At 27.9% G+C, this 25,947-nt stretch overlaps 2 protein-coding genes across 10 annotated transcripts in view; one reads left to right on the forward strand and one right to left on the reverse strand.

Annotated features, from left to right (window-relative positions):
- Nucleotides 1–24,202, forward strand: LOC130673430 (uncharacterized). 9 transcript variants are annotated; one of them, XM_057478424.1, is made up of 12 exons: nucleotides 1–234; nucleotides 3,225–3,640; nucleotides 5,214–5,425; nucleotides 10,738–11,030; nucleotides 11,192–11,359; nucleotides 11,978–13,057; nucleotides 13,171–13,248; nucleotides 13,965–14,233; nucleotides 14,464–14,580; nucleotides 16,070–16,319; nucleotides 22,991–23,200; nucleotides 23,541–24,197. In XM_057478424.1, the coding sequence occupies exons 2-12, from the start codon at nucleotides 3,318–3,320 to the stop codon at nucleotides 23,625–23,627; spliced, it is 3,087 nt and encodes a 1,028-aa protein (XP_057334407.1). In that variant the 5' UTR covers nucleotides 1–234; nucleotides 3,225–3,317; the 3' UTR covers nucleotides 23,628–24,197. The 9 variants fall into 9 exon arrangements, with proteins under 9 accessions (XP_057334407.1, XP_057334413.1, XP_057334412.1 ...); XM_057478426.1 differs by lacking the exon at nucleotides 1–234 and adding an exon at nucleotides 292–990; XM_057478425.1 differs by lacking the exon at nucleotides 1–234 and adding an exon at nucleotides 292–986.
- LOC130673431 (RAC serine/threonine-protein kinase) overlaps nucleotides 1–25,947 on the reverse strand; it is a 71,986-nt gene that overhangs the window by 14,672 nt on the left and 31,367 nt on the right. Inside the window, exon 2 of the mRNA XM_057478433.1 lies at nucleotides 66–99. Coding sequence (XP_057334416.1) covers nucleotides 66–99 — 34 coding nt within the window. The remainder of the gene's footprint in view (nucleotides 1–65; nucleotides 100–25,947) is intronic.

Below are 25,947 nucleotides of genomic sequence, written 5' to 3' on the forward strand. Positions count from 1 at the left end.
CGACTTCAGTAGTCAGTAGTCGCAATCATGCCACCACCTTGACAATTGCGGATACTTGTACTTACTTTTATTCATACGGATCTGTCCTAGTCCAAGTACCTAGAAAAAAAAATTTATTTATAAAAAAAAAAAAAAAAAAAAAAAAAAAAAAAATATTAATGAAACATAAAAAAGTAAAAAAAAAAATTTACAAATTTTGTTATCACAATTGCAATCAAAAATTAATAAATGCAGGTAAAAATAAATAATTTTTTTTTTTATTTTTTTTTTCCATCTAATGATTTAATAAAAGTGAGTTATATATTTATATTTATCAAGAGGATCTATGGTATTAATTTTTAAAAATTGTTTTATTATTTATTGAGATCATATATTTATATATAGTTATTTATTAAGATTTAAAAATTTATTAGTGTTGTGTTGTGTTAATTGTGATCATCTTAAAGTTCCGCGACGTAGAAATTTCCGTGACCGAATTTTCGTTGGCTTTACTTGCAAGTTAAACTAAACCAGAGAAGAGAAGTAGTAGAATAAGAAAATGAAATAAAGAAGTACAAGTATAAGTAGTAGAAGTATAAGTTGATGAAAACCAAGAGGCGAAACAAATGGAATAAGAAGGGGAAATTAAAAAAGGGAGAGGGAGAAGGAAAGAGAAGTGTGAGAGAGAAAAATTAATATGAAGATTTTAAAAAAAGTGGTAGTAGTACTCGTGATGGAAGACGGCGCGTTAATATTTTAGTTTTAACCTACAGTTTAAGTAGTACATATTTTTTTTTTCTTATTCATTTTTAGAGGAAAATGTAATAGGGATTTTAAAAATGTGAGTTGGTAATTTTAATTTTTTATGATGAAAAGGAAAAAATAAATTTGTGAAGTGATGGTGATTTTGTGTTTTTTTTTAATTGGTTACGTGAATTTAATTTTTTTTTTTAAATTTTAAGTGCTTTTGAAGTCACTAAGTAAACACTAGGTATTTGTTTCCGGAGGTTGGTAAGGCTGGATTTAAAAAATTCCCTAGATTAACGAAAAGGTTCTAAATTTTGCAAAATTTAAAATTCCCTGAAATATTTTAAAAACAGAATTCACTAAATTTTTTTTTAGTTGAGAGTTCTCTCGATTTTTTTTTTTAAGAAGAATTTACTAGTTTTTTTTTACAAAAAAATTTACTAGATTTATTTTAATTGTGAATTCTCTAGATTTTTTCAAAACAAATTCTTTTTTTTTGACCGAAAAATTTACTAGATTTATTTCAATATTAATTTCCCTAGATTGTTATTAAAGGATTTACTAAATTTCTTTAACTAAAAAATTTACTAGACACTCGTTGGAAAAATTCACTAGATTAAATTCAATTAAAAATTTACTAGAATTAGAACCTAATTATTTTGACATACAGAAATCACTCAATCTCTTTAACACAAAAAAAAATCACTTACAAAAAAACCTCACATCGGACTCAATTGCCATTTTACCAAAAAAGCTCCAGCATATACCCAATAAGTAAATATCTCCCCCAGTCAAAACAAATTATTTACCCTACCAAGAAAAAATAAGCCACCCAAACAAATACAAAACACAATCATCTAATTGCTCATAAATGAAATTGTTTCAAAGACAGAAAAAAACAATCTTCAAAAATCGATAAAATATTTCTGTATATAAAAGAAAAAAAACTGAAATGATATCCAATAAATTTATAAATCCAATCAATTAGAAAAAAGGTCCCTACTTATTCAAGTGTCAAAAAAAAAAAAAAAAAAAAAAAAACAGATCATCAAATCGATACGATATTATAAGGACGTCATAAATATTGAGCGACGTTGCCACCGCGTGGTTATATATTTATTTATATATATGTCTATATTAACTATATATACGCACTAGATAGATACATACATACATATATATGATATATATATACTATAAAATCGTGTGTAAAATTTAACTGGTTGATTTTCCTCGATACGTTAACTCTTCTTTAACTTGTTCTCCTATTTATAAATGGTTTAAACCCGGTCTCTTTGCATTGACCAACGAGTGTGGTTCCGTAAGCTCATCGGTATCTCTCTCTTTTTCTCTCTCCCCCCATTCCAATCTCTATCTCTTACGAACTAATACATAAAAATAATTTAACTCACTTACTCACATACGAAAGTAATTCTCAAACTTACTCTCTCTACTAGTTTTCTCACTAGTAGCGCGGAACAATTCCCTACCCCATGATATAAATAGAAGCCCTAGGCCAGCTAGTCTCACTTGACCGACTAGAGACGCTTCATATAGCAATTAATTATCATTCATTTTTTAAAATTCATTTGCAAAATTCAAACATCTCTTGTTTTTTTTTTTTTTTTATTTGATGTAAAAGTTAAAAATTTGATGTGGGGGAATAAATTCCAAACAGATCACGGATGCTTATAGAAGCCATTGCGTAACATTAGACGGTGGTAAAGTAGCACCAGACCCTGCGAGCTTACTCATGTCAGTATATGAGCTTTTTATATATATGTGTATATATATATATTTATTTATATGTGTATTTATGTTACTACACTAGCGCCACATATGTTGCTGATATATAAATTTAAATACGATCAATGCGCACGCGTTCTGTAACCCACATGCTATTTTTTTTGTATTTGAGAAAAAAAATTTTGAATTTTTAAATTTCGCGGTTTTTTTTTTTAATTTAAATTTCGAGTTAATGAATTTTTTTTCTGAGTCAGTATAAACTTTGGTAAATTTTGGAGATAGAGAAAATTTTGAACAAATTTTTGGAAAAAAAAAAAATAATAAAAAATGAAATAAAAATTTTTTTTTTATTATTAATATTCTGGTTATTCTCACGACCTCACCCTCTTTCTTTTTCCTCTGATTCTTCTCTTACGAGGGCGAAGGCCGGTTATTTTTGATCACGACTGAGTTACAGTTTATAAGAGAGTAAGAGAGTAAACGAGAGAGAGAGAGAGAAAAGAATAAGAGAAGGCTCTGGCCGATTTATACGAGCCACGTCGACGGATCGGAATGGCTTGACAGTTAAAGAATTGCCAAACGTATTGATAATTTATAAACAACTTTATTTTTATTTATAAAAAAAAAATAAAATGTAAATTAGTTCGTTCAAAAAATTAAATTAATTGTGAGTGTTGTAAAAAAATATTGTTTAGAAAATTTTACTTAATGAATAAAAAGTGTGAGGATGGTAAATAAGTAAAATTATGCAGGAATCTGACGAGCCGGTCATATTGAGTGTCAAAATTGCAAGGATGACGGAAGAAGATTGCTCGGGAGTGAGTCATACACGCGACTGGTGACGAATGAACGCGATGCAACAGCAGCAGCAACAACAGCAGAGCCAAGGGGGCCCCGTGGCGCCCAATGGAGTCGCTGGTGGGGCCCAATTGCCGACAAGTCCATCGCAAGTGGGCCCTGCCTCGGGTACTGCTGCCGGCAATTCCACTAGTCGGCCCCAAGTTAATGGTGGGAGGTTTGATTTTGATGACGGCGGGACTTTTTGCGGTGGGTGGGAAGATGGAAAAGCTCATGGGCATGGTGTTTGCACTGGTCCCAAAGGTCAAGGAGCTTATTCCGGTAGCTGGCACTACGGGTTTGAAGTTTCTGGAGTTTACACCTGGCCAAGGTCAGTATTTTTTCAAGTCTAGATAATTTTATTTATTAGTAAAAATTATGATAAGAATAATTACGGATTTTTGGAACAAACAAATTTATTTAATTAATTTTAATAAAAATTCCGGAACTGAGAATCGAACTCACGACCATCAGTTATGGGTCAGATACTTGATTTGCAGATTAGAAGGCTTAATATCTTAATAAATGCTAAATTGTTTTAAATTTATATTCCTAATTTTTACACAGAAAAAAAGAATTTCTTGGCGCAAGAAATATTTTGTATTATGAATTGAAGACAAAAATTTTTCTTGGCTCAAGAATTTTTTTCTCGCCTAAAAAATTTTTTTCTTGTTCCGAGAAAATTTTTTCTTACCCCAAGAAAAGTTTTGTTTGACTTTATAATACAGAAAAATTTCTTGGGTCAAGTAAAAATTTTTTGCGCCAAGAAATCCTTTTTTTCTGTGTAGAATGTTTTTTATTTTGAAAATACACGAAAAATTTTTATTTTGCTCGTGTATAAAAATTGAATTTCTAGAGATTTTTTAAATTCCTAGTGATTTATAAATTTCTATATAATTTTTTTTCTTGAAAAAAAGTTGCTGCCAAAGAAAATTTTAATGCTTCGCACTTCTAGTGATTTTTGTAAATCCTAGGGATGTTTTTTTTAAATCTCCAGAACTAACAAAATCAATTCCCAGAAATTTTTTTCGATCTTAACAGTGAATATTTTGTCTGAAAAAAAATCTATGAATTTCTTTTAATAAAAAAGTTACTAGATTTTTTTCAGTAAAAATTTTTATTTTATATAAAAAAAAAAACAGTTCAAGTGATCGCTATTTCAAAAATATATATGAATGAAGCCGATAGTATTTTTCAACACAGCCCATCAAAATTAGACACATTAATTCAAAAATTTCATATGTCTACAAAAAAAATTAATCCCACGTCTCAGAATTTTTAAAAATTTTCAACGCAAAAAAAAATGATTACTAATGATCATAAATATCGCTGATAGCTATGTAATATATTTCGCGACAACTAGGGAGTTGTAACAAAATTTGATTAAAAAAAATAAAATTATGGAAACACATAAATTGTAAAAAAATGTAAACTAAGTTAGGGCTGACATGAAAGTGGTTCGACTACTGAGCTGTCAGTTTCAACCGATTTCAAAATTCTGAGGACATTTACTAGCGTAGGGAAATAGGAGAGTTTACTTGTGAATTAGGTCGAGGGTTCAAGTACGACGTCGAGTCTAGGTCACTGTGACCTCGACCTGAAAGCTCAGTCACTCGTGTTTAATATTATTTTCACGGGGTATTTATTCAATATATTATCATTATTGTTATTACTATATTTTATTTGTTATTATTAAAGTTAATTGATGGATGAGGAAAATTTTTTCTAGCCTTGAAAATTTTTTTCGTTTTTTAAATTTAGACTCAACTGGGCCGAGGTTAATTTTCATGTTTTTTTTTTTTTTTTCGTTTCTTTCCTGTCATATTTTGTCGTCTTAATTTGTTGGGTGTAAATATATACATATATATTTATTTTTTATATGTTTGTGTGTGTGTGTATTTTAGTGGCTCGGCTTATGAGGGCCAATGGCAAAATGGGAAACGTCATGGGCTGGGTATGGAAACACGAGGGCGGTGGATTTATCGTGGAGAGTGGACTCAAGGCTTTAAAGGTCGCTATGGTGTAAGACAATCCACAACTTCAACTGCTAGGTACGAGGGAACTTGGGCTTGTGGATTACAAGATGGTTATGGCTCGGAAACTTACGCTGATTCAGGTAAATTTGAATATTTTTTTTGTTTTTAATTGAAATTTAGAAATAATTAATTAATGAATTGTGATTCATTTACTTTTAATAGTAAAACTTTTTTTTTATTCGAATGATTTGAATTTTTTATAATTTTTTTTTTTACATTAAAATTTGAATATTCGAATAATTAAAATATTTCAATAAATTTAAAAATTTTAAAACTGGCGGGTAATTGAAACAATTCGATAATTTACGAATAATTCGAATAGCTCGGAAAATTGTGAATAATTCAAATTTTTCGAATCATTGGATTCGAATTTCCAGTGGAATATTTTTATTTAATATTCGACACTAATTATTATTAGTAAGTTTTTATTATGAGTAGAATTGAATTACGAATATTCGATTCAAACTACGAATTCATAATTTTTTTGGTAAATGAAAATTTGTTACAAATAATTCAGGAATGATTAAAATTTTTCGAATCATTCTAGAGCTTATAAATACTAAGAATTTTACAATTCGAATTAGAAAATTTGTTTCGAATTACGAATATAAAATTTTAATTTAATTTGCGATAGATAATAAAAATTTTCTCACAAATAATTCAAACTTTTCGAATTATTTAATTTGAATATTCAATGGAATTTTAGTATTCGATTCGAATAATTTGTGAGCTTTAGTGCAATTGATTAATTAATTGAATAAAAGACTCACAGTTTAATTCAAATCAATATATATACATTTTAAATGTTTTATTGATACTTAAAAAGTATAAATTATTAATTAATATTTTAATGCAAAGAAATTATTTCATAAAGATTTGAATGGTTTAAGGTAAAAGCCCCTATACCTGCTTAGTACCATTAGTCGCTCACTTTAACTGTTTAAGGCGTTTTTTTATAATTTTTATAAAAAAAAATTACAACTAAAAATATTATTATTGATAAATAATTATTTGTGAATCTAAATATATTAAAATATGATGTATCAAATTATTTTATAATAGATTATAAATTTAAATTAAATGGCTGTTTTCAAAATCGCGCTTAGCCAGGCATTTTTTACTTTTACGTTCATTCGTTAGATTAAATTTAGATTACGTCGAATTTTTTAAGAATTGTTATAACTATATCTTATTAAATACATTTTTAAAATTCATGAAATTTTATATTATGAAAGAATAAAGTAGTATAATTTATAAATTATTTGTCCAAATCAATAAACTTATCATAGTTTAATTAATTTTGTCTTTGAGCGACTATAGGGTCATGTGTTGGTCGAGTAATGGTACATGACAACTTTTAGTGAGCGACTATGGGTACACTCAAGGACTTTATTTAAAAAATTAATAATAATTAATTATCAAGATTATTCTTCAAACTTAAATTTTATTCTAATACTCGAAACTTCAAAAAATAACTATAAAAAAAAAAACAAAAAACGACAGAATATCCCCAGACAAATAATCCTTGGTCAAAATATCCTCGTGACAAAATATCCCCGACAATAAAGCTCCGAGGTCAGGGATGTTTTGTCGGGGATGTTTTGTCCGGGGACCAAGACGCGTGTCACCATTGGCAATTAATAAAAAAATATAAATTGATTAATAGTTTTTATTAAACACCCCGCGGTGAAATTATTCGAATAAATAAAAAAATTTATGATGACTAAATAATTACCTTGATAATTTTCACAATAAAAACTTTTTTTCATCTCAGTTGCTAAATGTATTAAAAAATTTTGTTAACTAATTAATCAACAAAAAAACATTTTATTTAAATTCACTGATGTGGGTACTCATTTTACTCGTAATTAAATTCTCTTTAGTAAGCGACGATTTGTACTCAGTGAAAAAAAAATTCAATAATTAAAATTTTAAATTTAATTAAATCGAAATTTGAATGAAAAAATTTTTGTATAATTAAATTGTTAAATAAACGAATGTGATAATTAAATAAATTTATAAATCAATAATCTAAAATTAAATAAATATAAATTTATTATCTTCACTTGATGTTTTATTATCATCAGCCTAAATTTAATATTGTAAAATAAAATTTTGATTGGTTAAATAGTAATAATAGCTAAAACCACTTAAAAACAGTAGCATTAGTGTAGCAGATAAGTTTTATTGCATTTCATTCTGCTTCATTGCCTCTTGAGAGCTTTATTTAGATGCATACAACTCTTAAAATGAATAAACTAAACTAAACTAAAACAAAATTTAGTGTATCGTTTTTATTTAACGATTTTATACTCATCAAAATTCACTTGAATTACTGACGATCTAGATCACTGACAGCTATTCATTTTTTAAAAAATTCCCGCCTTTAGTTAACGGAAGAGTAATAAAAAATTCTATTTTTATATCTTAGTTAAAACAAAATTAATTTTTATCGGAAAATACTAGACTGACCATGACCCAGAGTACAAATAAATTCAATTTATTAATTACAAGTTTTGAAAAAAAAATTAATTATAATTAAATAAATTTTTCAAAGAAAATTTTAATTACAGTTCATATATTTGATATAACTTATGAACTATTGAGTTTATGAAAAAATTTATGGAATTATTTTTTGTAGGAAATTTAATTCTGTATAAATTCCTTTCTATACAATTTTTTCATATCTTCGATAGATAACTTGTAATTTTGACTTGAATAGGCTGCGGTCGAAAAAAAAATTTTTCTTCGCTCTAACATTTTTTTTATGAAAATATTAATTTTTGAATTGAAAAGTTGGAAAAATCATAGTGCTGAAGATTAATTGGAAAAGAGATAAATATTTTGATTTAACACAAAATCATTTCGCATACTGAATAAATAGGAAGTTTTTTTTGTGCTTCGAATTCATTATGGATTTAATCCGCGTTCACTTCGAGAATTTTTCACCCTGAGAAAAATAATATATTTTTTTAGAGTAAATATTCTTGCAATCTGAAAACTTCCCGCTGTTTTCGAGCTCAGAGAGCTCGCCAACTATTACTTGATAATTTTTTAGCCCCTCGAGCTCCAAAAACCGAAGGACATACGTTTCACTGAAAAAAATCATTTTTGTCCGACGATATCTTTGGAACGAATCATCCAAAAGAGCTCACCAAGACTTGAATTCATTATATTTTGATGCAAATCGGACAAGTAGTTTATGAATTACTCTCTTAAATTTGAAATAGTGAAAATAGTGACCATTCACTGTTTACTAGTGAAAAGTATGTCACTAATTCAAATAGTGGTATACTTTTCACTGGCAATAAGTGACTATTCACTGCCAAGTAGTGATTTTCACTAATTTGTTTTTAGAGACATACCAAAAAAACTTTCAAAAGATTTTTTCTAATTTTTATTTTTTCGAAAACTACTCGACCCATCGACTTCAAAGTCTAATCAGTTCTAAGTCTTAGTGAGCTCTTTTGATTGCCACCAAGAACGCTCGAATCGGTTGATTCGCTCCAAAGATTTTGCATGACAAAAAAAAATTACATCCACACACACGCGGATGCGTACGTCCATCTGAAAATTTTCAGAATATTTTCCTAAGACTTCAAAACGTCAAGTTCTGTCTGAAAACTGGATTTTTAAAAATCGGACCGAAACCAATACTCTGTAAAAAATCGGGAGTAAATTCGGAGTGATTACGGATTTTATTTAAATCTGAACTCACTCTGACACTCGGAGTTCTGGAATTTGATAAAAAATCACTCCACATACGGAGTAAATGGGGAGTTTTTTTTTTAGTGGATTGATTTTGAAGTGAACTAGATTTTATTCAATTCCGCATTCACTCCAATTTGGAGTTTCCATATTCAAAAAAACTCTCTTTCGGAGTGAATTTCATTCCAAGGGGATATAATAAATACAAACTCATTCGCTCCGCATTCACTCCGGACTTAATTAACGTTCGTTCCGCTAATTTTTTAGCGTAACTTCCCTTTTTTTAAAATTTAAAATTTTCATAGCGGGAAGTTAAAAATAATAATAATAAAATTATAAAAGTTCCCGGGCGATAGCCTCGTGGGATGTTCAAGATCCTAGTATAGTGGAAAGAAGCTGTAGACCGAAATACACACTAGCAAGACTAATTCACGCCAACACCCAATACTTATTCACTAAACACGAGGTACATATATATATATTTAAACATATATATGTTGTACAACACGAGTTAAATAAAATAACTATTACCATTACTATACTACATTGGATGATGATACGTGGCGCGCTATTTCAGGCGGTCGAGCCGCTTTTGCCACGTACCGAAAAGCCAGGACTGTAACAATTGTTTTTTAAAAATATATTTGTATATATATTTTTTCTTATTGTTAATGATACTATTATTTAATAATTGTGTATAATGGGATTGGTAAAAAAAATTTTTGTGTAATTAATTTAGAGAAAATTTTAAATTCCTTGGGTTGTTTATTTTATTTTATTTTACTGTTTTTTTTTTTTTTTTTTTTTCTTTAGATCTTAGGAATTTTTTTTATTTAGAGCTGGATTATTTAAGATGTTAAATATAAATATTATAGTTTTATCATGACCGTTGAACTTACAATGTTTTATTATAATTGATGACGAAGCTCGCGCGTTAAATTACGAAAATTTATGTATCTTGCCAAAAATTTTTTATGCCAAATAAAATTACAAATATGCGGATAATAAATTGGAAAATAAGAATTCTTAATTTGATCGAAAATTAATAGAATTTAATTTTTATTTTTGTTAAGAAAAAAAAAATCAAGTTCGATTGAGCTCGGATCGGTCATAATTTGTATAGAAAATTGTAAATATATAAAATAAAAAATTTTACTGGTGTTTAGTTAAAAAGAATAACGAATTTTTCAAATTTTTTTCAACTAAAAACTTCAAATTTCCCGCAATATTCAAGCGGATCAACTTGTCCCTTTTTGTGGGTAAAAAAAATTTTTTATCTGATTACTCATAAATAAATAAAATTTTTAATTTTTAATTTATTAATTTAAAAAAAAAAGTCAATAACTTTTCATAATTGACTTTTAATTTCTATGAATTGTTGAAAACTTTTGTCAGCTAATTTAATATTATGACGTAAAATCTTAGCACTTAAATTATTTATAAAAAACTTTAAAATATTCGAATAAAAAAAATTTCCCGCCGTAAAAAAAAACATTAGTCAAGAAAATATTTAGAAAAAAAATATGAGTGATGACAAATAAGTAAGTCATTAATCAAAAATAAATATAACATGAAAAATGTGACGTTAAAAAACAACTAGACAGTAAATGAATCACGATGTATTTAAAATAAAAAAATATTTGAGGAATTAAATAAATAAATTAATTAATTTGAAAATTTAAAGGAACTTATCAGGGGCAGTGGTTACGTGGAATGCGCCATGGTTATGGAGTAAGAATAAGTGCGCCATTTGGATTAGCTAGTCATTATAAACCACCAAAACAAATCCGTGCATCATTAACGTCACTCAGAAGCACTGATGCACCGGCAGTACCACCGACACCAGAACCAACAGATCGAAGGGATCGTCGGGTTGATGATAGCCGAGGTGGATTTGTATTAAAAGCACGAAGTGATGATCCACCTGCGAGACGAAAAAGTTTGACGGAGAAATCATTGAAGAAAGGAATTCTTTCGGTACAAAAAATACTTTTTTTTTTTTTTAATGTAAATGACAATAGTATATTACACACCTAGGGAAGTAAATAAGAAAGCCTCAGATCACATGTTTGTTACATGCGGTCTGAGACATTTCTTACTTTACTTCCAAAGTTGTTTAATATACTATTTTTTTGTAGGGTTTAAAAATTCGTAAGCAAAGAAGTACTGGTGACTTAGAAAAACGTGGTACTGTTGGTAGTATACGAAGCAATGCTAGTTCTGCGTCATGGATGTCAACTGAGAGCTCACATAGTCAAGCATCTGCGTCAGTACATACCGATAGTAATGCGTCATTCGTTATTGAAGTAATTTTAATTTTATACTAGTACTATTTAATTTGTGAGAAAATTTCCGATTATTTGAGTACCCACATCGATATATTTAGACGAAGTAAAAAAATCCAAAATGGCGGAATTTGAAAAAGAGCGGAACAGTATAAATAGTTGCCGAAGTGAGGCGAAAAAAATTTTTCGATCGTAAAGCATTCTCTCATGCTTCGCATCATGAGTCGTACAAAGTTTATAAATTCAAAATTATTGTAATGTATTGTTGTTGGTACTCATTCAAAGGAAAATTTTATCAACTATTCCGAAATCATATTGATTTTTCTTATAAAAAAAATTTTCAGTCGTAAAATTTTTTCGTAACATGAAATTGTAATAAAAAATTTTTTAAAAATAAAAGTAGTAATATATTTGGATTTCTGAGTAAATTTCCGTTTGTTTGAGTACCCACATCGATATATTTGAAAGAAGTTAAAAATTCAAAATGGCGGAATTTTTCAAAAATCGTTAAATTTGACTTTTCTGAAATATAGTGTTGTTGGTACTCATTTGATAGGGAATTTTATTGTCTACTCAGATCAGCGAACAATTTTTATGTCAAGTAATTACCGTAATATAAAAATGTAATTATAATTACAGGATGAACATTTGGAAGCCTCAATCACTGAGACTTATTTAGGAGAATGGAAAAATGATAAACGAACAGGTTTTGGTGTCTCTGAACGTAGTGACGGCTTACGTTACGAAGGAGAATGGTTCAATAACCGTAAATATGGTTACGGAGTGACGACATTTCGTGACGGTTCTAAAGAAGAGGGAAAATATAAAAACAACGTGTTGATAACCTCACAAAAAAAGAAACACATATTTTTAATAAGATCAGCTAAATTTCGTGAAAGGATAGACGCCGCAGTAAGCGCAGCCATACGTTCCAGTAAAATGGCCTTACAAAAATCCGACATCTCTATTTCACGTACAGCGACAGCGCGGGGTAAAGCGGAACTAGCGGATATTGCTGCCGATCATGCGCGACAAGATTCAGATTTAGCTCAACAAACAGCTAAACAATTTGCCCCAGATTTTCGTGAACCGGGACTTGAACGTTTACGTAATCGTGAGATACCCAAATACGTTCCGCCACCTCAGGATACACAACCTTCTAAAAGTATCCTTTCAACTTCCGCTAAATCATCAGCGTTAGAAAACACCCAAGTTAAGTCTACTGACGCTACGGCAGGTGGCGCTGCAGCGGACCCTAGCTCAGTTGGTGGCGCTAGTGCGGGTATCGGTATTGGGAATCAAGGAAATTCGACTCAAACATTTAATCAATCATTAACACAATCGATAAGACGTGCTAGTATGAAACCAATGACCAATCAAATACCATTAACAAATAATAATAATAATACTAATAATAATAGTTCTGTAATAAACCCTGTAACACAAAATACCGGACTTATGGGACAATATGGTGGTGGTCAAAATTATGGTTATGGTGGTGGGAGTGGTGTAAGTGGTGTTAGTGAAGGTGGACTATTGATGAACAATTCAAATGCGTATGCACAAAATGTCGGGCAATTTGGTTTAGGGCCGTTGGCTAATACGCAACAAGTTTTAGAAATTACCAATAGTGGTGTTTCTACTGGTGGTGTCATAGGTGGCGGTAGTGGCGCCGGTGGATATCTACCTCAACATGGATATCAATTTCCTAATCAACAGGTTAATATTTTGGCTTTGTTTTTTTTAATAATCGTAATTTCTTTAGTTTTTGTTTTATTTATGAATGATTTTGATACGCGGACCCCATAGGATTATTTTATTATTTTGTGTAGATTTATCAACAAAACCAGAGTTTATACGACCCGACGAGTATGGCCCCTAGCAATTTTTTACCACAACAGATTTATGGTGTAAGCTATAATTTTATGGGTTTTTGTTGTTGGAATTGTTATATATTTTGTTTTGATATTTGATTAGTTGTTTGTAATAAAATTTTATGATTGAGTATTTATAGAATTGAAATCGATATATCGAATTTTTTAGATCGATAGATCTAAAATCGAATCAATATTTCAATATTTAAATCGATTTTTAACAATCTTAATTGATATTTAAGCTTCTGAATCAATACATCGATTATTAAATCGATTTATTGAATTTTTTAAATCGATAGGTCGAAGATCGAATCGATATCTCGAAATCAATATTATTCATAATTTTAAATCGATATACTAGCTTCTGAATTAATAGATCGATTATCAAATCGGTATATCGAATTTCCTGAATCGATAGTATTAAAATCGATACCTCAAATTTTAAATCGATCTATCAAGAATTTAAATTTTTAGTCGTAAATCGATTTATCAAAAATTATTTCTTCACTAATAAACTTTGATTTTAAATATCGATTAAAATTTTCAAATCGATATATAGGAGTGATAAATCGATACATCGATTTTAACCCCACATTAATTTTCCACGAAATTTTTTCTGTTTTTTTTTTTTATAAAAAACAAAAAAAAAGCAATGTAGAGTTAATATTTTTAGAATTTTTGACTTTTCCCTTAACAATAAACTAAAAAAAAAATTCGGGTAATAAATTAATGTTTATTACGATTATATTCAGGGAATGAATAATTACGGAAACGCGAATTATAATTCTATGGCTTATCAACAAATGCAGCAACAGCAAATGCAACAACAAGTTCATCAACAACAGCAACAACAACTTCAACAACAACAACTACAACAACAACAACAGTTACAACAAAATCAGTACGGAGACACAACCGATGCATTGAGACAAAACATTAGCACTTTAAGAAGAAATAGTAGAGTTTTGAATCAACAAGATCGGCCCAACACGGTCGTCAATGCCCAGTCTTTGAATGATCGGTAAGAAATCGACATTGTTGCACATTTAGCGTAAAAAATCCGGAGGTAATTCGAAGTTACTGTGGATTTTATTTTAACCCACACCTATTCTAATTACAAGTTTGAATGCTGGAATAAATTTCTATTAAAAAAATTATATAAAATGATCCACTTCGCACTCAGTTCGCGTATTTTTTACAAATTATTTGTAATTGCCATTAATATTTGTGACTAATTATTTGTATTTTTAGATTGGATCATTACAAAAGACCACCAAGCCGTGATAGTTCCGTTGATCGTTATCGTACAAACCGCTTAATTGGATCACGTCAACCGTCCGTTGATAAACAATCACAAGATGGTGAAAGGTTAGAATTATTCCACTATTACTTTCATTTTTATTTTACCACTGTTATTATTATTATTTTTACTACCACTGACCCTTTAAAGCTTCCCATTATTCAACCACTAAGAATCCCCTGCAACAATGTCCATCCCGAGTTTCTGATCAAGACACTGGTCACTAAAATCTTTGATAGCTATTACATAGGTTGCACAAGATGACATACGAAAGACAATTTAGTAGCAGTCTTGTGTTAATTTTGTATAAATATCTTCCGGAAAACCCTTACAAATTTATGTCTTTATATATTCATAAATTTGTTGCAAGATATTTATCCAAGATTTAAGTGAAGAGTTTTCTATTACTCACATGATATTGTACGAAATAATCGTGCAGATTTCTTACGCATGGCTCGTTGGTAAAATCACTGACGCATTTCTTGAGCAAAATTTGCGTAAGAAATTTATGAAAGACATACTCACGCAAGATTTGTTCAACAAGAGCTATATCAGTATCTCTGCCCCTATCTATATATAGCGCTTGTTGAACAAATCTATCGCAAGCCATGCGTGAATGTCTTTAATAAGTTTCTTGCGCAAGTTTTGCTCAAAAAATGTGTAAGAAATTTTCTCATCGAGCCATGCGTTGGCTTGCACAATTCTTTAGGTACAATATAACCCAAAGTTTTTTATAACTCTGCACAAAACTTTCAATTTAAAAGTCTTTACCGGTTTCTGCAGCAAGACTCAGTCATTTAAAGACGCAGACAACTAGAACACTGGTGATTAGGCTTGCGTAAGATTTTCATAAATTTGCTATATCGACAAAGATTTTAGCTTCCGGAAATTTTTTTTTTTTACAGTGGAATCTATAACTCATATAACAATCTTGTTCAAGGTTTGAGCAAGCCTGGTCTCAAGCGATAGACGTTAGTGTCTTTTCCTACCTATGTCTTGCTGTAGATACTTGTGGCTAGATTTCAATAGCAAATCTAATGCCGGCCTTACACAAAAAGTTCCTGCCGGATTATAACTCAATTCTGGAGGAAGACTATAGTTTAAAATAGCTCGCATGTCTTGCTCAAGATCTGCTCAAAGCTTCACATTGACCTTGAGTCTTGAGCAAGCCATGCGTAAGTACCTGCCGTAAGTTACTGGTGCAAGAAATGCGCCAGAAAATTTTAAACTGCACCATATCTAAGATATCTTAAATATTCATGTGTACAATGCCTTCAACAAGTCATACACAAGTCTTGATGACGATTTCTTGCTACATGATCTTGCGCAAGAGCCATACATAGAAAAAGACACTATTAACTAGGGGTTTTGCTCAAGTCACTGCCACCAAAATCTTGCTCAAGCATGTGTTACTTGGGAACTTATACACTTCTTAATTTTACCCCTTCCTCCATTTTTTTCAAAAAAAAAGTGGGAGCTGCCCGTTTAGCTTCCACTGTATCAGGATTCGATAATTGAGGGGTAAAAAAATTTGAATTTTTTTTTTCAAATTTATAGAACTGGAAGAGGCGGAAGTATAATGAGATCAGGAACACCATTAAACGGATCAGCTGTTGGAAGTGGTGCAGCTACACCAACATACACAGCACCAACAACCAGCCAATTTGAAGGTGCGTTAAGACGCCGTGGTACCGGTCAAGAAATAATACCTAGTGCTGTCCAACCTAAACGTACTGAGAGCTTGTATGTTACACCTGCTCGCGGATCAATCGGTGGTGGCGGGGCTGGCGGCGGCGGGAAAATAAAAGTGAGTTATTAAAATAAAAAAAATTTTTTCTCAATAATTTAGTCCAGTATTACCATAATTAAAATTTTCAAATTTTTTTTTCATTCCAATTAACTACTTAACTAGCTGATAAATAATTTTTTTCCTTATTTATTTAAATTATTTTTATTATTGTGTGTTTTTGTCATGTGTATTTTGTGCATGCTAACCCAGGACACGAGAGGAACGGTCCCCGCCTTCAACGCAACACCCAAGGCCCCCGCTACTCTATGAGTATTTTTTAATTAACAATTTATTTAATTAATATCGAACTTTTATTTTATTTTTTTTTACAATTCTACAAAATTTAAGATTTTTTTCAAAGGGTATTTTAATATTAAAAATTTTTTTTTTTTCAAGAGGAAAGAAAACTTGAAATAGAAAATTATCGCGATGATTTATTTGAAATTTTCAAAATTAAAATTTAATTTACATTGACATATAAATAAATGTCAATGCAAGTAAGTTAAGTCCGAGCTTATTATAAAATCTATATAAATCTGATATAATTAAAAAAAAAAAAAAAAAAATTTTTAAATGAATTTAAAAATAAAACTCAGATTTTTTACACTTGAAAAAAATAATTAATTATTTAATTAATTGATGAAAAAAAAATACTAATAAATAATAATAATAATAACAATAATAATAATAATAATGCAAACAGATGCCCTCCAATTTTTTTTCTCTGCATATAATATATATAAAGATATATATATATTTGATATATTTTAAAATAAATGTATACTATTAATAGTTAATAATAAATATATAAGAAAAAATATATATATACATATATATTATATACATATATTAGGGTGCGTCATTTCAGAGCAACAGTTTTTTTTTAATTGCGCGGGAAAAAATTATAGACTAATACACAATTCTGTAGGAAATTGAAAAAAGGTCTCCTATCATTTTTGATTTTACCCGTTCATGAGTTTTTTCAAATTCTACAATTTTCAAAATCTACTATTTTTATTTTTACAATCAATCAAAATCAGAACATGATACTGAAGTTAGCCGACGACTAATAATAAGACAGTAAATTATAAAAAAAAAAATTTGAAAAAATTACACCTGTAGTTTTTTAAATTTTCTACATGTGCATATTTTCATTTTTTATTTTTTTGTAATTGATTTGTTGAAAAAAAAAATCCGAAAATTTTAAATTGTCTGCTAACTTCAGGATCATAATCAAAACACGATTTTTTAAAAGAAATTGATGTTCAAATACAAATAAATAAAGAGCATATCGGAATTTCAAAAAAATTTTAGGAGATAATTTGTAGGAGATAAAATGGTCTTCAAAAATAGTCCTATGACATTTTGTTAAAAGTCTAATAGTTTCGCCAAAAAAGTCAAATAATATCGAAATTTATTGTACTTTAAACTTTAATTTGAAAAAAATTTATAAAAAAATGATAAGAGACCTTTTTTGGAGAGCGTTCAATTTCCTACAAAAATATCTATTAGTCTACTCGATTTGTTAACAAGTTAAAAATACTCAAAGCTTAAAAAAAAATTTTTCCTCTGTTATTTAAATAAGAAATCGAATTTTTTTATGAGTGAGATCCGTAATCGAGTTAATATTTTTTTTCTTGCGCGAAAAATTTTCTTTTGTGGTGTACTATGATTTTTTCCACAAGAAAAATGTTGCTCTGAAATTACGCACCCTAATATATCTGAAACGTAAAAATTTATTGAGAAAAAAAAAAATTGTTGCTCGGTTAAAAATGCTATTGATCTATAAAAAAAAAGTAATAATAATAACAATAAAAATCGTGATTGGTGTGGAGGCGGGGACCGTTTATTTAAGAAAAAAATAATAAAATCCCTTAAATTTTCAAAAATGAAAATTATTTATTTTATATTTTTCTGTATATATTATATATATATACATATGTATTTTTTTAAAAATATTTTCTTACTCTCTTCCACACCTTCACGAAGCCTTTTGTCAGATAAATTATTTTTCTAACGCATGCTATTAAATATTTAAATCTATAGTTTATTAAATAAATAAAAAATTTGAATCTTGACACACTTTATATATACACTGACAATTTAACTGTTTACATTTAATATAAATATGAATTTATTCTCGTAAAGTTATTAAAAGAAATTCGATCCAATAGATAATATTTATGATAATAAAAAAATATAATATTTTTGGCAATAGAAAAAAAAGGATTTCTGAATTAATCGTGTGATTAATTATTTGATTCGATATTTATGAATATAATAGATAATAAGAAAAAAATATATGTGTGTATTTTAAAAATGTCCAGAAACTGAAGCGCCTTGATGACGAAAGAAACGAAAGATAAATATTTATTGATATTATTAATTATAATGAAAAAATATTATAATGAACTTTTATTGAAATATTTATTATGCCAGGATCCTTATTACCTGTGATATATATAAATATGTATACATACATAATATAAATTAATTTTTTCTTGTATATATTTAATATTGTTCGGTCACTTTTGAAGTTCATAGAAAACTAGGAATTTAATTTTTGAATTAAAATTTTTGGAATTTGAATTCTATTTTATAAAAATGCGGGTGGATGTGGGCCTTAATTGACCCCGAATTCATTTCGTTACTCGAAATTCCGAAGTAAAAAAAAATCACTCCCTATACGGGGTAAATTGGAAAATGTTTTTTTTAGCGGAGTGATTTTGAAGTCATGTAAATTTTATTTCTATCCGCATTCAATTTGATTTTGAAGTTTCATATTAAAATAAACTCTCCCTCGAGGTAAATTTTACTCCAAGGGAAATAAATAAATAAGCAGTCGGCCGCTTGGTATCCACTTCAAATTTACTCCGGATTATTTATTTTTTTTTCTATAATTCATTTCAAATGCGATTTATTGCCTAAATAAATTGACGTATGAAAAAAAAATATCAAAGATTTTTTGTAGAAAATTAAGTGATCTACCATTTTTATTTAAAAAAAAATTAATGTATTTTTTTAATTTCTGTTGATTTATTTACGAAAAATAAAAATAAAAAATTCATGCATTTTTAATTTGTCTTCTAAAATTTGTATTTTTTTTTCACAAAAAGAATTGAATTCAAAAATTAAATTCAAAACTTTTCTATGGACAATTTTTTTATTTTTACATACATATGCATGTAATATATTTATTACTACTTACGTTTTCCATTTTTTAAAGGCTGATTTTTTTTTTTTTGATAATTTTTTATAACTTTTTTTTGAAGGCTGATTTTTTATTTTTTTTTTTTTTTTAATAAACCTACGAATTAATATTAATTATTAAATGAAAATTAATTTTATTTATAACTTTGCCTTGATAAAAAAAAAAAAAACTAAGAGAGAGTTACATAAAATAATGAATTTGTTTGAATAAAAAAAAAAATGACAAATAAAAGTGCCAAGAAGAGAATATTGAATTTTCTGATAAATAATAAAATAAATAAATAAAATAAAATTACTATACAAATGATAATTTAAAAACAAACTAATAATAAATATATTAATTAGCTTATTAATTTTAAATGTAACAGAATATATAGATATATATATATTTATATATGAAATTCATAATATACAATTAAAGCGCGTTGTGTAAATTATAAAAAAAAAAAATTTCGAGCTTTTCATCTAATCTTTAAAAAAAAGAAAATGATATTTAATTACTTGAATTATAATTAATATATGTAACGATAAGATATCAAATAATTAAACAAAAATGTCCATTCAAATATACATATAATATATATGAGGGTAACAATTATTTTCGCACAAATATTTTCTCATTTAAGTTTTCCCAAAAAAATATTTACTACAATTTTTTTGTAAAGTTTAATTAATTTTTTTCTTGTAATTATAATTACACAAATATTTAACGTAATAATGAATATAATTTATTATGAAAATCTATTGGAGTCCATTGATATGATAAATTGTTTAAAATTAGGACCGAAACTATTAGAATAAATTAAATGTATTTATGCTGTAATTAACAAAAAATTATAAAAAATATGTATATAGATGCATGTTGTTTTTCTAATTCTCCTATTTTTAAGTTATAGAAAAAATAGGGGTGGGGGGTAAGTTAATTTTTTGCAACATGCAGAGAAATTTTCCACAGTAAGTGAATATGACTAGATGTATGTATATATAGACCCATATCTTAGAAACTACTGCTTGGAGGTCGATAGGACATGAACAAAAATTGTAGCTAGAGGTCTTAGCTTCAAAATGAGACCAAGAACGAGTGATTATCCCAATTAGTTTAGAAGTTACGAATTTTTAAAGTTTGAAAGTCAAAATTTTACCATGCAAATCGTTTTTTAATCTACTTCTATCTATCTAGATCGATATCTCGAAAACTACCGATCGAAACTTAATCAAACAATAATGAAAATTGTTCCTTAAAGTTCCCTCTTGAAAATGAGCCCAATCTCGTCCCTTAATCTCAACAAGCTTTCAAATTATGGATTTTTAAAAGTGACCAAAAAAAAGATTTCATCAAATCTGTAGTATCTCAAATAAATTATCCACCTTCAATAATTAATATCTCCAAAGTTTTCAATCCTAGACAAAAATCTTTTATACAAAAGTTGTAGCTAATAGTCACTACTTTGGAATGAGCCTAATCCTGTTCCTTAATATTAATAAGTTTCAAAGTTACAAATTTTAAAAGTCCAAAACTGAAAATTTTACCATACAATTCTCATCATTTCGCAGATCTATGCAGATCGATATCTCGAAAACTATTAATCGAAACCCTATCAAACAAAAATGAAAATTATTCCTCAAAGTTCCCTCTTTAAAATTATCCCGTTCCCATCTCTAAATTTGAATTTCTTCAAAAATTACAAAATTTCAAAGCTTTATAAGTTCCCGAAAAAAATAAAATTATATCACAATTTATTTCTCTAAACTAAAATGACTCATTAAAAAACTATGAACATCAACATATACATATATATATTGTCTGAAAAATTGTCTCACTCAATCCCTGTGAAGTCCAATCGAATGTTAGTACAAGTTAACTAGCGACTAGTGTTATTTTCGTGTAGTCTATTTTTGAATTAAACTTAGACACTGCTGTCTTTTTAATATTAATTATTTACACTCATCTACACATATATCACATTTTCATATACTTCATTATATATAAATGTATATATTTACATATGTATAACTATATAATTCATTTTTTTTCATCACCCCCAAAAAAGATCTACAAAATTCTTAAAAATATTTACGTCAAAATGTTTTTTTAATTTTTTAAGTGCTCGGAATTTGTGTGGGTAGAAAAAATATATGAGAATGAAAAAACTAGAAAAAAAAACATAAATAAATAAATAATTCACGGTTAAGCTTTTGGCTATTTCGATGTTGACTAAGTGGGGACATCTTCAGGGAGTTGTCTCTTAAGTATCTAGAGTTATTTTTGTCATACGAGGTACATCCGATCATCAGTCTGTGCTCTAGCTTCATAACTAAACCTCGCTTTATTATTTAACTATATTATTTTGATTTATTTTCCTTTTTAATTAACTGCTTAATTGATTTTTTCAAAAAAAAAAAAAAAAAAAAAATTAAAATTGAACTATAAAAAAATTTTTTTTTTAATTAAAATTTTTTAATTATTAATTTTGAAAAATGTCCGACTGTTTTGATCCATCGCGTGGTAGAGTGATGATTAATTATCTGGTGAATATTTATTAGACTAATAACTATTTTTTTAATCATGTTTTGAACGTGATTTGAATTTAAATAGTTTATGAATATTCAGTGGGGAAATTGATAAAAAAAAAAAAAAAAATATTAAGACAAGGTTAGAATTGTATATTAATATTAATATTTTAAAAATTATAAAAAGAGCACAAGGTTAAAAATGTTCTGGTCAGAGCCAGATGAAGAAGAGGAAGCACTTTTGTGTAGTCCAGCTCTGATGGCTCGTAGAGCCTCAGAGTCATGGATTGTTGCACCTCCTGTTGAGGTATAATTTTTTTTTATCATATTTTTATAAATTTTCGATTTTACATGAAGTTCAAAATTATTTTACTTGATTTCTAGATTTTTTCTCGGTCGACAAATGCAAATTCTTAAATCAGTCGGTAAAATAGATTTTTACACGTCGATAAAAAAGATGAATGCAGGCTCAGATTATTAACCAACACTTTCAAAATTTTTTTATCGGAAACTAAATTTTTTATCGGCCGATGATAACAGATTTCAACGCAAACGGTAAAGAAGATCAGACTTTACTAGATCGGTAATAAGAAATTACACTAGATTTGAAGTCGTGTAAATAAATCAATAAATTCTAAAAAAAAAAACAAATTGATTTTGTGATCAATAATTGCTGATGTTGACTTAGTTAGTAACATAGATCTGTAATTCTACTCTGCGGGTAACTAAAAAAAAATCTTTTGATTCATTATAAATTATATTTGATAGCATACTCAATTCTGGTGTCGGATTTGTATCATGTTTTTTAAATGTTACCGACTGAGATGAAAACTTTTACCGACTGAGTTAATTTGCTACCATAAATTTACTTTACCAACAAACGAAACCATCGAATGACCTTTTACTAAAATGAAAAGTACTATAAGTAGAGTTTATTTTCTTTTTTTTTGTATACCAAATTTAACTAGGCGATACCAGTCCCAGCGATGCCATTGCAAAGAAAAAAATCACTGCCTGACGTTGCCCAGCCGATCCAATTGACAGCGACGAGTCCGCTGTCTCGAGAGGAAGTCAGCGTACTGAGCAGTATGAGGAGAGAGGAGATACGAAGACAAATTGACGAAAGTGAAAGACTCAGGGCCAATCCCCTTCTCTATCTAGTCAGTCCCCAGGTCAAAGTGAGTCTTTCAAACGCTTTTTATTGTTCATATTATTTTTACCCGCTTTTACCCACTGCTAGTAAAACAGATCCTCAAAAGTTTTTGCCTGCCTGCTCCTAAAATCAATCACACGATCCCAAGGCATCCCTAATATTAATTTTAACAGCACTTGCCTACTGTCGGTAAAACAGATTCTCAATTTTTGAATCCCTTCCTCTTGGAAATTGAGTGTGACTAACTATAAGACATTTTTATTTGTTTCACTCGATCTTTTACTGTCAGTAAAGCAGACCAAAAAATTTTTTCTTCCAAAATCTACAAAAATAATAATAATTAATCAATTTGAAAATTGTTACAGGACTGGTTCTCGCGACAGCAATTAGTGATGCTTGTACTTTTTATCAACATATCATTGGCCCTGATGTTCTTCAAATTATTAACGTAGCGAATCCTTATTGATTAAAAAAAAAGCTAAATAATAATAATTGATTCAAAAATTAATTATTGTATTTTTATAATTAAACGCGAATCACTTGATTGAACATCAACGTGATTTATTTTTCAACTGGTAAAAAAAAATTTAACGCGTCTTATAAAGACTCTTTTGCCAGTATAATATTTTGACAAATGTCAATAAATAAAATTTTTTAACCGACTGTCGGTAATACAGATTTTTGTGAGGAATTACGAAGACGATTTTTGCGATTTTTGAAGAATAAACGATTTTTATGCTACGAACAAATATTTTTAATGATAAATTAGTATATTTAAAAATTATTAAAATTTTTTAAACTTAAAAAAAATTTTTATCATAAAAAAATAGGAAATAGGACTCAATATTTCCACATTGATAATTTTTAATATATCTGTATAAAATATGTATAAATAAATACAAATACATAATAATATATATTATAAATTCGTAAAATTAATAAATATTTATATTATTATATGTTAATGTACATTATATATAAATATATACGTAATTAAATTAAATGTATAGATTTGTTGTGACAAATTATATTTAATTGGATGTTTATTAATTAAATATTGAATCAAAAATTTTATAGGCAGTGCCTATTGTTAAATTTATGTTAATTAAAATAATTAATTATTTTTTGTTGTTGTTTAATTGAAATTATAAAATTAATAAAAAAAAAAAAAATGATAATTATTTGTAAATAAAATTAAGAAAAAAATTTTTTTTTTGAAGTAAATAAAGAAAAATTTTTTAGCTTTTTAATTGTAATAAATAATAATATAAAATATATTTAAATAAATTATATATGTTATTTATTAAATTTAAATAAATATATATACGAAGTGTAGTGTGCCTTCTTCGCCTTTTTAAGTTTCCAAGGTACTCGAATACTTTCTGAATAATTAATAATAAATAAATAATTTACAAATACCAAAATAATAATAATTATTATTATTATTTGCAACTGTTATAATTATTTGTCAATAATTAAACAATCGATTATTAAATATATAAATATTGTAATACAAATAAATAATAATATACTTAATAAATATTTAAAAAAAAGCAAATTGTTTAGATAAATTTTTTATTTTCAAATCATCTAAGAGGATTGAAAGAAAAAAGTGTTTTTTTTTTTTCTATTGAAAATGTCCAACATTATTTAAAGTGACCACCGCCCTGATTAAAAACTCCGATTGAAACCGCTGAATTCCGATTGAATCCGATTGGTTCACGGAAAAAAATGAACTATATAAATTGAGAATGACAAATAATATAATGACAAAGTGATCAGTAAATACCATCATTCTAAATAGTAATTTTGTCATTTATGATTAAAACGTGAGTAATTTCAGGATAAGTATGGAAATTTATTGTCTCCTTAAGACGCGTTTTCATTTGTTTCTCTATTCGCACTCAAGTGGATAAACGGTACTATCTTTGTTGCACTTGTACAGTAAATGGAAACTTTGTCCAAGCTTTTCTCGTAAACAAATGGAAGTTATCAAAAAATTGAAGTGCACTTCGCTAGTTCATAGAGTAAAGCATCGGGTCTGTGTCTTTATTTAGCGTTTAGGGTTTTTATCTCAGAGAAAAGCTTGGACAAAATTATCTGAAAACGGTTCTTAAGAAAAATTACTATTTGAACTTTAAAAATCGTAACTGATACTTCGAAAATAGACGACACGTATTATAAAATTTACTATTTAAATGTTAAAATTCCCCATATTGACAACCGGGTTCCGGGTTGTAATTTCAAATAGTAATTTTTAAAGTTTGTTTTTTCTGTGTTCCGGTTGAAATCCGATAGACTTTCAATCGGAGTTTTTAATCAGGGCGCCCCGCTAATTTCTACAAACTGTAATTGAACATAGACAAGAAATAACGTTGCAACAAACAGAAAAGCAATTTTTAGAAAATTGTGTTAAAAAATTATGACTATTTTAAATATAATTTATCTTGAAATTATTCGAGCAAAAATTTGCAATATTTGAAGCGCAAATTGATCATATATGGAGCATGTATGACGATTAGCCATAAGCCCTATACATCTATGCATAGTCAACATATGACCATTTACTATATAAGAAAGTTATATTGATCATGTATGCCCATATATCAAACATATATAAAAATTGTTCACATATGAATCATATGTGTCCATATATTCGGCATATATGAAACGTACTAGAAAATTGATCACTATGGAACATGTATTGATTATAAATTGATCATATGTATAGAACATATATGACAATGGACCATATATGAAACATATATTGAT

Source organism: Microplitis mediator, chromosome 8 (genome assembly GCF_029852145.1).
Source record: "Microplitis mediator isolate UGA2020A chromosome 8, iyMicMedi2.1, whole genome shotgun sequence".
NCBI classification, from domain to species: domain Eukaryota; kingdom Metazoa; phylum Arthropoda; class Insecta; order Hymenoptera; family Braconidae; genus Microplitis; species Microplitis mediator.